Here is a 14207-nt window from a genome sequence, read left to right as displayed (position 1 = left end):
TTGAAAATTATCATGGATCGTGCAAGGAACACAATACAGCCATGTTTTTTTCCCCGCAAAAGTCTAGCAAGAGCCCTCCTAAAAATAGATAATACCGCAGTGTTCTCCCCGGGTATTTCAGGCCAGGCGGGCCGCCTGGCTTGATTCGTTGAAAAATCGTTGCCGCCTGGCTTAAAACAAGTGACCTTACGTAGTTTAACATCTAAAACTGGGATCCTGTCCATAATCAAACAAAGAAAAACACTCAATAAAGATACTGAAGCATTGTCTAGTGTTTTCTCACTGTGTTTTCTCGCAATTGATAAGGTTTCAGCTCATTTACCCTTCCATGAAAGGTGATGAAACTTGTCATCCGCTCGTTTCGTTGAACTGCAGCCGTCTTTCAGTTTGCCGTAAATTCAAGGGCACTTTACGGATATTACATGGAATACTAAACTCAATTCCCACGTGCGTGGAAGGTTGTCAAAAAATGGCGGCTTCGACAAACTCAGGATCCTCTGAACACAGGTAACCCAGGCTCACTGTGTGCGTCACGTAGGTATTAAAATATAGAGAACATATGAGGCGAAGTTTAGGTCTGAAAATTTGCTAGAAAATGGTAATAAAAATCGATAAAACTTACCATGTGGTGAGCTTTTGTTGTCTTTAATACGTACACGAAGTTTCGGGGAAAATGGTCCCCGTTCACCTTCCTTCATAATATAGTGACAAGGTAGGAGACGGAAGCCAGCGTCGCGACTCCGATCGACCCAAAACAAGCACGAGTTTTTCCGCGAAAATCAAATCCAGTCGCTAAATAAACACGCCAGGTTCGTGGAATAGGAATTTCTCTAAACCATGAATCCACTGTAGCATCTCCAGGTAGCAACGCGGAGCCACCATACTCCGTAAAACTTGTAAGTTAACCTGCTAAAATGGCGGCCAGAAAGCGTGGTACTCACGAAGTGCCCAATTCAAAATGGCACTCAACTCTGGACGCCTGGTGACGAGTATAATAAGTTTTGGAGGGAGGGGAGTCCCAAACAAAACTCACTGAGCAATTTGGGACTCCCCTCCCTCGAGGGAGACTTATTATACTCGTCACCAGGCGTCCAGAGTTCAGTGCCATTTTGAATTGGGCACTTCGTGAGTACCACGCTTTCTGGCCGCCATTTTAGCAGGTTAACTTACAAGTTTTACGGAGTCTGGTGGCTCCGCGTTGCTACCTGGAGATGCTTCAGTGGATTTATGGTTTAGAGAAATTCCTATTCCACGAACCTGGCGTGTTTATTTAGCGACTGGATTTGATTTTCGCAGAAAAAATCGTGCTTGTTTTGGGTCGATCGGAGTCGCGACGCTGGCTTCCGTCTCCTACCTTGTCACTATATTATGAAGGAAGGTGAACGGGGACCATTTTCCCCGAAACTTCGTGTACGTATTAAAGACAACAACAGCTCACCACATGATAAGTTTTATCGATTTTTATTACCATTTTCTAGCACATTTTCAGACCTAAACTTCGCCTCATATGTTCTCTATATTTTAATACCTACGTGACGCACACAGTGAGCCTGGGTTACCTGTGCTCTGAACAAAAACGAAAAGCTAGTCAAAGCAAATTAAGTTCTTTTTTCACCCTGGAAAAGAGATATAAGAGTGTAAGTAATTTGGATGAAGAAATCCAGCCTCGGGAAACAACACAAGGTCCGTCAACATCCACAGATTCCAAACACGGAAAATCAGAGTTTGATCTAACGTGGTTGAAGGACTTCCCTTGGCTCCTTAAGACTAACGAAGATGATAATACTAAATAGTGGTAGTGGTATGTTGTGCAAGTTGTGCAGAAAACACAATCAAAGGGCCCAAAGAGTAAGGCAAGGATGTCCTGTTTGGGTGTTTGGGTGTTTTCCTAGACAGCATGACAATACGCTTTTGCTATTTTTGTAAGTCTTAATTTTGTATGGTAGATTAAGCTTCCGACAGAATGCCCCCTGGCCTTCCCAAAATCCTGGGGAGAACACTGTACCGAAAATCTATCGCAGATCGAGACCTTTGGGTTATGGACTTTTGGCCTCACCAAACCTCTCCTTCAAAAATTAACTGTAAACAAACATTGTATTTCTGGCCTCAATTGCTCAAAGGGTGGATCACTTTATCCGGTGGATAAGTCACTATACGACAGTTTCAATCTGTGTGAAAAGATTTCAATATTTGCCGCCCTCGTAACTGTGAATATGCACACTCTATGCACATCTTTGAAAAGACCTGTACGAAACCTTTGCCAACGTTTCACGTGGACTCACTGGAGTATATCTTTTATTTTGGATGTATGGGTTATTGACCAAGCGTGAGGTCAAGATGACTGGATATTGGCCAAGTTCTTTTTTTGCGTGTTTATGGACCGAGACGAAGTCGAGGTCCATAAACACGCAAAAAAAGAACGAGGCCAATATCCAGTCATCTTGACCGAACAATCTTGGTCAATAAAGGATTTATTATATGACTTAAAACACCAAAAAATGATCTTTGATCTTGCGGGACCAAGCGAGAAATCCCGAGCGGGCAGTATCGCTCCATCTTGCCCGCTCGGGTAGCCAATCAGAGCGCGCGATTTGGTTCATCTTGCCCGCTCACGGAGCTAGTCATATAATAAAGCGACTTATCAAATAGCGAAGTTATCTGGCCTTTGAACAAGTTTAAAAAGTGCTAATGGTTGTTAATTTTGAGATGCTTTGTTTGCATCAGCAATGCTGAAAAAAGAAGCAAAGAGTGCTCTTGACACCTTTCTGTACCTCTGCTGAGAAAGCTCTCTCTCCCGTGTACAGGCGCTTTCTTTCTCTCTTTCTAGCTGGTCTCTTAATTCCTCAATCTGCTGGATGTACCTTCTGCCCGCGCGTTCATCTGCTTCAAGCAACTCCGCCTGCCAACGAGTTGCAAAAAGAAAAGCAACGGCGTCAGCAATCACACTTAAGTGCAGAAATGCAAAAACTACATATTACGCAACAAGTGAAGAGCTTAGCGGTTCATATGGTCAGGGTTCTCTAAGCTGTTTATGTTTACTTGAGGAGTACAGTTAAGGGAACAATTTTCTGATATTTCTGGAGACAGGTGCTAAAAACGTTGAGAAGGGTAAGGACATTTAAGCTGCATCTCTTCATCCGATATGACTCAAATAATCAAATAATCGGCTCACAAGTGACCTGCTTCGGAGACGGCGAGACGAACTGGGGGAAGAAAAACGCAAGGAACGGCCTGGAGCAGAGAATAGGGGAAAGATCCAGAGAACACGTGAAATGAATTTGAGGGACTCCTTTCTGCTTGTTTCAAGAGGTTTTCTTCGTGCATTCCCGATTTGGCTCAACATTTGATTTCTGGGAAAGTGATATTTGAAAGGGAACTCGGTAGGCGCTTTGTGAGCAACGGACGGTAACCGGAAATGAGGTGTTACCCTTTAAACTGGTCTTGAATTACTCGGTATACCTTCGCTTACCGGTACAATTTGGGCAAAGCTAAAGCCCAGCAATGCGAGATGTTCACTTCCGGCTTACGTCAATCCCTTAAATCGGTTTTACGTGAACCTTCCTTTTATCAGAAGAAACCGCCGCACGCATTATTTGCTTAAGGTAACAGATCAGTATCACGTGGTGCTCCCAAACAAATCACATGAGCCAATACGAAGTACGAGATTTCGTCACGTGTTGAACACAATTTCATCACACGCTTTTTTCGTCGAGAACAGTTTTTGAAAATCGATCCGACGAAAGCACAATATTATCCAACATTTATAGTTTTCCCAGGATCGTAAAACGATGTCCCGACGTCATTTCCAGATGTCACCGCTCAAGGTAATGCCCAGCCTGAAAAAGAGGAAAACTCTTACAGGTTGCCCTACTTATTGACTGTGTTTGCATCAATCTTTTCTAAGTTCCATTTCACGTCAACGAGAGGAGAATTCACTTGAATGGTGTTAGAAATATTCACATCGTTCTTCCCAGAGCAGTATCGAAGGAAATCGAAAACCGCCTATATTCTTCGCAAATATCAACATTAACGACAACAAACAAAATTGGTCCAGACACAATGTTACCTGATGAGTTGACTTGAGCTTCTTCACTTCCGCTTTGTGTTTGGCAATCAACTTTTGAATATCCGGTTCAAGTCCTTTGACAGTTACTTCCTGTAAATCAACAAAACCGTGTAACAATCTGAAGTATTCTTAGCTCGTCTGCACATCACGGAAATGAACAGTACGGCGACATCTATGGTTGAAACTGAAAACTGAAACCTCTTCAAAATTATACTGAAGCATTTACGATCTTAAAATCAAAAGGATTCAACGGCGTGTTTTGGAGCCTTAGAGAAAGGCTATCATGATGTGAAACTACACCCCCCCCCCCCCCCCTAAATACTAGTAGTAATTTCGGATTATTATCGAGGCTGACATGTTGATGTTTTCTGAGTTCACTTCAACTTCTTTATCACAGCAAGTGAAAGCACGAATTGCTGTGGTTATTAATTTACTTTTCTTGTGTTTAAAGTACAGTAATATGCTATATATAAAGACTTGTGGATCATCAAATTCAGCTTGACAATGGTCAGTATGAACCACTCAGTGCTCGTCTTCCTATTATCCTTTGAGACGCTTTCAAAAGTTCAGTGAAGTTAATTCCTATCGCGTGGGATTGGTATCTGGATGAGAGACCATCGAGATATATAGAGGATATTACATGGCCGCTCGGAGGTACGAAATTTCTCTTCTCGTGTTGAACAATATTTCACGAGTGAGCGCAAGGAACGAGTGAATTATTTTTTACCACGAGAAGAAAAATTTCGTACCTCCAAGCGGCCATGTAATATTCTGTTTATTATATAAACACCAATGAAATCCTAAATCATTTCAACAAAGGCATCAAAAGGCGCGATATATATGTGACCATAGCAAGAGTGATCTTTTCACGTGTGAAGATAACATGTTTTCGTGCGAAAGCTCACTTGGTATTTCATTGGTGTTTATATAATAAATTGCCTTTCGTAGACGCCGTATGCAACATATGTCTGTCTTTTTCAATTGTAATACTCATATTCATCACTTGGGAAGACGTAAATCTAAGAGTAATCATAGATTACGAAGTGCGTCACGGTTCGTTGGGAAAACTTTGGAGGCTGGAATCACTAGAAGAGCCAAGATGCCATGAAGACGATGCATTTGCGTAAAGAACGTTTATCGAAAGTATTAATATGTGAGGCTTGTGGAATGTGGCTAAAATGGAAAGTTTGGACTGAGTAAACAGGTGATGACATCACAGAAACTAAATTTGTGAAAATCTGAAATTTGTTGAATTATTACTACAAACTGTCCCTTGAGTGTCGGTGCATATCAATCACGAGGTGAGCGATCGTCATTTGCGCATATGACGTATCAAAACCGAGAAGGGCATGCACGTATGACGTAATTCAACATGGCGATGAAAAAACAAAAACTTGCAAAAGCTCACCCTATGCACAGGATACCCGAGATTAGAAATTGTGTTCTCCTAGCGTCGAAAGCAACAAATATCCCTAACCACTATCCTATACTGACCTTAATTTGCTGAGTTTTCTCGCTAACCCATTTCTCCCGCCTAAGTTTTTCAGCGGCTAGTATAACCTCCTTTTGTTTCTTGATTTCAACTTGATGACTGAAAAAAAAAAAAAGACGCGGAACATTTCTTTGATGATAAAAAAGAAACATTTATCGCGAGGATATGAAGGCTTTTGGCTACATTTTTCTTACAGTCCATGTGTTAATTCCCAAACTATTTTTTGGGGAAGACTATCTTATGGACAGATGAGAAATAAGTATAGGAAATCGTATGAACGAGAGTACATTTCCAGAGTTATGGGTACGAGTGGCGTTTTGAAAGTTCCCAAAACTGCACAAGCCGTAGGCAAAAATTGCCATTTGAGAGCGGCTTTCAACACACCACGAGCGACCATAAATCACGAAATGCACGAGGAAGTTCATTTTTTATTGTCCCCGCAGGGTTTTGGCCTCAAGGAGGCAGCCTAGAAGTCCGCGCGTAAAAAGGGTAAATGTATAAATTGGTAGATATTATAGGGGGAATCAATTTCGATTTGCTCAACCGGGCGCGCAAGGTGGTATCGGTATTGCGTAAACGGGCGCGCAAGAGGTATTGGTATTGTTCTACACGACCGAGGTGTTTTAGGAGTCACGAAGTAGAAACTCGCACGGAGAACCAAAGTGCTGTTCGGGTTAGCGATTGAAAAATCAAACATTGAAGCAGATCTGATGCAAATCGAGTTGCCTGGCTCAGAAATTGATTTTGCCCAAACACAAATCAGAAACAGGGGCGAGCGACGATTTGTCAGACGCAATTCGGAAACAGGGGCGACATGTTCGGCATATAATTTAAACATATCTCAACTGCCTTTCATACTATTTTAGGCGGGGAAGATGAAGTGAATACTATTACTAGTTTATTATATACTAAACAAAATTACTCCACTTTAACCTTCGCATTGCAGTGTTAACCTCTGTTACACTCTATAACTTGTTTAGGTATTTGTCATTAACCAATTAGAAAAGCATATCCTGTTGAGCATGTGTATAGGAAATAGCACGGTTCCGAGGGGTATTTGGGATAGATACCGTGAGTGATATTTCAAAATTCACCAAAATATCAGAAATTCCTCACTTCACAGTAACGTAATTTATTTAGTAACGCGCAAATGATTGGCTTTACAACAACACGCGATTGCTCAAACATCACGCAAATAGTTTTCTACCGATTCTACACTGCACTCGGATGTCTGTAAATCTTAGTTTCAAAGAATGAAAGTTCTTGACAGTCTTAGCAATCAAAGACAGTTAATCTGCTATTGATTTTGCTTGTGGAACATCAACCTTCGGCTCGGCAAGCTTTTGGCTAAGCTAGTAGTTAACGGTGACGTGACGGCCGCGAAAGTTGCTGATTTTCGTCATTCGCCTTTCTTAATTCATCATCAGCGTGTTTGCTACAGTAGACGGTGTAGGTAGGACGTGCTGGCCTGACCGTCTGAGCTTATCGATCATGGGGATTGAGGAAATCAGCCGTTGCTCGTTCTAATCGCCTTCCTCAAAGTCGGCTAAAGTTAGAGCCCTCCATAATTGCGGAGAGAAGTTGGTTGACGGCTTTGAGTCCTTGGCAATGGAAATGCTGCTATCTTCTTTCCTTTAAATGACGGCCCAAGCACACCAACATAACCCGCAAAATGTCTGGCTTGTAGTCCGAACGGTCCTTCTTTCTCACCTCGGCAAAAAACTTCTCTAGTTTTTCATAAAGTTCTCTTGGGCTCGTGGCTTATAATATCCGAACTGTAGCCTATTTCTTCAGCCCAGGTTGTCCAAATAGTAAACCAGGTTTTAGTGCTTTATTCAGAGTTCGCATTTTCTTTAAGTTCTTGCCGTTGCTTCGCGTCACAATCGGGAAATCTTTCCACCATTGTTTCAAAGTTGAATAAACAATATCATCTCGTTTACCATGCAAACATGTAAGTATTTCAAATTTGGCTGAAATACTACTGGTCTTAGTTAATCACATTTCAGCATTTTCTCAGCGTGTAGCACAAAAGAAGTAATATATTTTGATGAAAAACAAACGACCGTGGCCATGTTAGCCAAACTTTTTTGAGGATGCAACCAAGTTCATTCGCTTCTAACTGCAGCAGGAGACCCCATTGGATAATTTGAGGAAATATTGACCAACAAGCTAAGATTTATAAGATTTTCCCGGGAATTTCAAGACCTTTTCTGACAATTGAGATTGAATAAAATGTATGCCCCCTCAACTACGGTTCTTGCCGTTCAATTGTGATAAACATCCCGATGTTTACCGTCAACTCTGGGCGTCAATTACGTATTTGCATCTATAAAATTAACGACGGTGTTCGAGCTATTTTCTACAGTCAGAGTTCCGTAACTGTTAATCTTTACTTGAGTTGATAGAGGTGGTACTTGTAACGCGAATGTTTCTAAACAAATAAAGATTTTTCAAGTCGTGACGCTCTCAAAATTGGCAATTCTCGACACTCACTTGTCTTCCATTTGTTTGATCTTGTCCCCGTACTTCTTATCTGTGCTTTTGAGTTTGTTAACCACTTCTTCGCATCTCTCCGACAGTACTTTCTTGTCGTCAATAAGCTGATCGATAAAGGACAAGTGTCTCTGGATGGCTGCTTCATATTCCTGACGTTGTATCGCAAGTCTTTGCTTGGCGTCTTTTTCCATCTCTTTCGCTTGTCGAAGGGTGAACTCGCGTTGCTGGTTCTGAGGCGAGAGAACAGAAAAAATAGCCTACTGTATACTTCGAAATACGTTTGCGGGAGCAAATGATTTCAAGTAAAAGTAAGTAATAAATAAACGCTTAGGTAAGTTAATTGAGTATCCTGATCATCGAACTAACGAGCGGGATAGAGTGGGTTCAACTCCGGCGAGACAAACAATCCATGTATTTAAGTCATACAAGAGAAAGCGGTGCTTTGATTAAGTGTATTACCAAAACTGCAATTGATCAGATTCTAGTGTTGTTCCATGGATAAGGACTATAAATCGAAATCCCCGTCTCAATCTCTTCCGCAAAACTCTGAGGGACGCCATATAACATAAACACTTTTCGCATAAAGTTGGGCATGGAGTTTCTGGTGTTGATAGACTGGCACATTCCTGATCAATTGGAGATTTGCGCTCTTCTTGTGACTCTCATCTCCTAAATGGTCAAACTCAAAAACTGAAAAAAGTAGTCTTGCATTTTACAATGGCGTAGTGCCATATGCGACAGGAAGGCTTCAACTGATGGACAAAAAAAATCCAGATACGTCGAGAATTGCAAGCAATGAGAAGCATGAGGATTCCAATAAGCGTCACGAAGTGTCTCCTTGCTGTTCCGCTCTTCTCCCCAACTTCAACATCACACTCGTGTCTCGTAATACAGACAATTAAGTGTCCCCGAAATGCATGCTGCTCCTCAGGTAAGGATAAACAGCTGCATTTACCCTAAGCTACAAAATAACGCTAACCTTAAGTTTACGTTAGTTGTTGTCCTTCAGTAGCATGTTGACAGTAATAATTCCAAGTTCGAGTGAGGCCAAACACTACTGTGAAGTTTTCTATACCCAATTATTCCATCAGAGATCAACCCTAGTATTGGAATTGGGCCCACACAAGGACAGAGAAAACCTCTGACCAGGGTGGGATTTGAACCCACGACCTTCGGATTGATCAATATGCTACTGAAGGACAACAACTACCGATTATCTAAATTAGGCTTGGGCAGAGCCGAACTTGTCCTTGTGAATAACATCTCATATACCCACGGCCTGCTGCCGTTCTGGCCTTGTAGCTCAGTCGGTAAAGCAACGGTGATCAATCTGAAGGTCGTGGGTTGAAATCCCACCCTGGTCAGAGTTTTTCTCTGTCCTTGTGTGGACCCAATTCCAATACTAACTAGGGTTGATCTCTGATGGCATAATTGGGCATAAACTTCACAGTAGTGTTACGCCTCACTCGAACTTGGAATCATTGCTGACGTTTACCCTTACCTTATTGTTGGAAACAGGTAGCAAATGCTTAGACTTCAAGGGACACTTCGCGTTGGATGTCAAAATTGGGCATGCATTTAATTAAGTGCCTCTCAGGAGCTTTTCAAGGCCAATGAAACAACTCATTGAAACAAATACAACGAATTCCTAGGAACCTTAACTGAAGGAAAGGAGAGACCATTTGGCCATTTACACTCGCAGCCGATCGCTGATATGGGACTACCCTATTTACTCGATTAAACGCCGCGGCGGCGTTTATTCAATTTTGAGCGTGTCCGATATGGCGCCTCCAGGGCGGTGTTAAATCGAATCGATACGGTACTCAGAATAACTTCCCAACCCTAAGTATTAACTCCAGGTTGGCAGTCCGGCACCCCAACCAATCGACCACGCTGTCTCTCAATGCGTCCATGACCCTGTGGAACGTAAAACGACCCACATGTTGTTGGCAAAGTGTAAGGTATGGAGTTCCTGGTGTTGTGGTCCGCCTCCTGTGGTATATCATGGTTGGGAGGGTAATTTCCCGGATATATTAGCTACAATAAGCTACGTTACAAATCCAAGGGTAAATAAGGATATGATGGTGATGATGATACTTGATGGGCTTCAGAAAATGTTTAGAGACCCACTGTCATTCATCCGCGGCCTTCACTGAGATTTTCGTGAACGCGCAGCTTGCAAAAATGAGTAATCTGGAATAATGTTGCCGGTTAAGCACATTGCCCACGTTGATAAAGCTCCCTCTTCATTGAACGATAGGGCGAAAACATCGCAGCGTTTTGTTTCGCTCCAAAGATTGTGAAGTAAAGTGAAGTCTTTATTTCAAGAGGGTAGCAAGTAATAGCCCTAGGCTAATGAATTTGTGGCCCTCAATCAGACCAGACCACAACACTGGGAACTCCGTGCCTTGCACTTTTCGAGCAGTGAGCGCGATTCAGTAAACCAATCAATCGTCAAGGATCAAACCAATGAAAAGGCTCGATGGATTAGACCAATCAGAATGCTCGATTGTTTTGTTACTAACCAATGCTCTCTGAAGCAGTTCGTTTGTTCTTTTCTTCTCTTCCAACTCTATCTTGACCGCCATCATGGCTGTAGTAACATCAGAAGCTGCGGCAGCTGCTGATTCCAATACAGCTTCTTCTTTCCTGTGCCAAGTAAAAAGTTAAGTTTGAGTACAGTGAAAAAAGCCGTTTTTTACCAGAGTTATCTGGCAGATACATAATCTTAATTTTATAATTGCAGATATTAACCTTTGAGTTAAAGGGAACGTCCACGGCTGCAAAAAAAGATAACTTAGAGACAGATAATCAAGTTTAGTCGCCCTTTTCTTCACCTTAAAATTTCCCGGGCGCCGCTATCTTGATCTTGAATATTTCTGACGTCTCATGGTTGCCCTTTGGTCATGACACGTTACAATTATTCAAGATGGCGGCGTCGTGGAAAGTGAAAAGGAGCAATTATAGAATCCACCGATTTTCTGAAACCAAGGACTGCGCCGCTTGGTCACCTCCTTCCTTGGGAGAGATCCTGGGAACAAGATTGCCGCCTAATACACAGATTGTTTCTCTCTTCCACAACCCCAAAATAGTGTTTGCTTGGATCAATGCCGTTGTGAAACACAGATTAAAACGATTAGCTCACTACTTACTCTCTGTCTACTGCTAAAGAAGCGGAAGTACTTGATGACGGTAATCCACGAGAAACCGCACCATCACGAGCCTAAAAAACACAACACGGCAGAGGAGATGAGCTAGGTTCACAAAATATAAGTCAAAAGAAAAGCAAGAAATGTTTTTGTTAACTTATTGATAGATGCATTGGGAAGGCATCTATGTGATTACAACCCTATCCACTCTAGTTGGGAGAGAGTTAGAGCGACGACAATTTCAGCGTCAACGAAAAATAAAAACCTAGCGTTGTCTTGAAGAGTACGGCAAACTAAAAAATGTACTAAAATGCTTGCAGCACCTGCATCTCGATTATTTTTCCTCTTTTAACTTATAACACTCTTGTTTAGTGGAATTGTCGTCAAGGTAGCTGACGCCTTTGCTTAAACTCCCTACTGTCATTATTCAAAGGCCGAAACGACAAGGAATAAACAAACAAAGACATTGGACTACAGAGTTATCAGACCGGCCTCATCTGTCTGCAACACTCAGATGAAGTCTAAACTGAGAAGAAAACGCTGCCTTAGGAATGGCAATTACGAAATGGTTAAATGTTCTAGTCTTCTAAGAGAAGGACGACCAACCGAAGGTCGAATCTTAAAACACTTGTTGGAAAACTAGTCCGTAAGATTAAGAGACCCTGTCTACGGCGTGACCGCCATGATTGCGTCCATGTCACATCACGTCACGCACGTCACGTCACCTCACAACAGAAAATAAGGCAAGTTCACTCGTAAATCACACAAACCTGACTGATTTCACTGATAGCGTCATCTTCGGCCTTTTCTACGTCATCTAAGAATGTCAAAATGCTCCTGAAAAAGGACAGCGTGCCGATTTGAGCCTTTCAAGTTCATTTCCGAGCATAAAGATAATATTATTGCCCTCATTTAAGTATGTTGGTTAATAGACCATTTTACAGTTGTGTGCTTAGTTACCTGGCCTTTGAATGAAAGTGAGGCTGGAGTTTACCTTGCTTTGATAGAAACCTCACAGCTTTTCTTATGTAAATTCCCACTTATTAGCATGACAACAAAATCATTAACATAAGAAAAGCAATGAGGTTTCTATCAAAGCAAGGTCAACTCCAGCCTCACATTCATTTAAAGGCCAGGTAACTAAGCACACAACTGTAAAATGGTCTATTTCCCATGTTCGCTTACTAACCCTCGTTAACAATTCTTGCGTCTTGGTCTAAGAAAAAAATCTATGAATTCACGAACTGCGTAGGTTTCATTTCCCATTCCCTCTTCAATTTAAGAACGATAACATTGTTTGTCATTTAATCATACCTTCGTTCCCTAGGTTTTCCTAAAACTCACTTGATATTTTTCAATTATGTCTCACAGACAGTTGCGGGTACGTTAAGCAAACACTTTTACGAAACAAAATGCACTGATTTATCAATACAATTACATGTACGTTTCCGCGACATGACAAGCACGGGAAACAATATGGACCCTATATACAGACATCTTGACATATAGAACCCGCTCCTCTTTACAACAAATGTTAATGGCTGGTGTAGGACGCAACCCTATTGACCATTTTCGCAATCCCCATGACCAGGGGTTTCAATAGAAGCCGGTTACTGGCGGTATACCGCCACCTGCTTTGCCTCACACCGCCGGCTAGTTTGCCTTGATTTGTACTAAAAATGCTATCTTAAATTTTTAAAATGCCGCCTTCAATGGGCTATCATGGACGGCTATTTCAGAAGTTATTGAAACCCCTGCCCATGACACACTTTGTTTACCCTTCCAAACTTTGCATAAGCCATTGTTTTCAAATGCAGTGTCCCCAAGAGCATTTGAAAACAATGGTTTATGCAAAATTTGGGGGGGGGGGGGGAAGGGGGCAAAGTATATTATGGAGAATGCAAAAACGTAGAGAATTGTGTTTAGTATTGACCTCCAAGGCCTCAGCTATTTCAGTTGCATGCATATTATTCTTTATATTGCTCTATTATTCTTTGTGCCTATTGTTTTATGAACCAATCACGACAGTCGTTTTAATTGCTACGTCCTGACCCGCTCGTCACCTTGCAGCCTGGTTTACACTGCCGGGAATGACATAAGCATGAGAAAGGAAAGGAAAGGAAAGGAAAGGAACTTTATTTAAGTGTCTAATCTTCTAGCGCTGTAGAGCACTAATCGGGGACACTGTAAATTGAAATTAACAAGTTAACACAAATGAAATCAAATGTTGGTTTTTGAGGAGAGGGGAAACCGGAGTACCCAGAGAAAAACCTCTCGGTGCAGAGTAAAGAACCAACAAACTCAACCCACATATGACGCCGAGTCTGGGAATCGAACCCGGGCCATATTGGTGGGAGGCGAGTGCTCTCACCACTGCGCCATCCCTGCACCCCAAGAGAAAAAGGCATAATTTCCATTTTCTTATGCTGATGTTATGTAACGTTAATAATTGTGTAAACCGGGTGCAACATAAGCAAAAGCAGAAGACTAAATTGTCAGCTGTTTTTTATGCCAGCGGATATTCAAGTTAATAGTGCCTAAGACGGCTTCCGAAAGTACGGTTTTTTAAGAGGAATTTGCCGATGCGGTTCGCAATTATTTGCCTTTACGACAAATCGTCAGATGAAGTATCTTGAAATAAAATTCTCGGTCCGTTAGCTGCAGTTCCCGTACCAGATTATGAAAGGGTCCTTGTTCCTTCCTCTTTTGGGAAATATCCCTTACCCAACAACACCTTGCTGCTCTTCTTCGTAGCAGCAATAGAAGGGGGTGAATTTCTTCTTCGTCTACCATTTTGGAAACGTGGATCGTCCCATTCCTGGCGCTACAGCTAACTGTGCTTGCGTACGTCACTTCTCTTATGCTTGTGCAACAAGTGTAAACTTTGTTATGCGTATGCTTAGGCTTATGTCGCAGAGTAAACCAAGCTTTACGTCAACATCTTTCCAAACTGCCCGTCCTCTCCTAAACGAGGAGGCGTGGGAGAAGTACAACTACTATGGAG

General features: G+C 42.0%; 1 protein-coding gene across 1 annotated transcript in view; it reads right to left on the bottom strand.

The window, feature by feature from the left end:
• The window catches only part of LOC137970664 (centrosomal protein of 131 kDa-like), a 37310-nt gene that overhangs the window by 8245 nt on the left and 14858 nt on the right, over positions 1-14207 (bottom strand). Inside the window, exons 13-19 of the mRNA XM_068817187.1 lie at positions 11974-12040; positions 11207-11277; positions 10580-10703; positions 8052-8284; positions 5561-5657; positions 4067-4156; positions 2772-2899 (exon numbers count right to left, since the gene is read on the bottom strand). Coding sequence (XP_068673288.1) covers positions 2772-2899; positions 4067-4156; positions 5561-5657; positions 8052-8284; positions 10580-10703; positions 11207-11277; positions 11974-12040 — 810 coding nt within the window. The remainder of the gene's footprint in view (positions 1-2771; positions 2900-4066; positions 4157-5560; positions 5658-8051; positions 8285-10579; positions 10704-11206; positions 11278-11973; positions 12041-14207) is intronic.

Source organism: Montipora foliosa, chromosome 9, assembly GCF_036669935.1.
Source record: "Montipora foliosa isolate CH-2021 chromosome 9, ASM3666993v2, whole genome shotgun sequence".
NCBI lineage: Eukaryota > Metazoa > Cnidaria > Anthozoa > Scleractinia > Acroporidae > Montipora > Montipora foliosa.
This window is presented reverse-complemented; position numbering and strand designations above follow the sequence as displayed.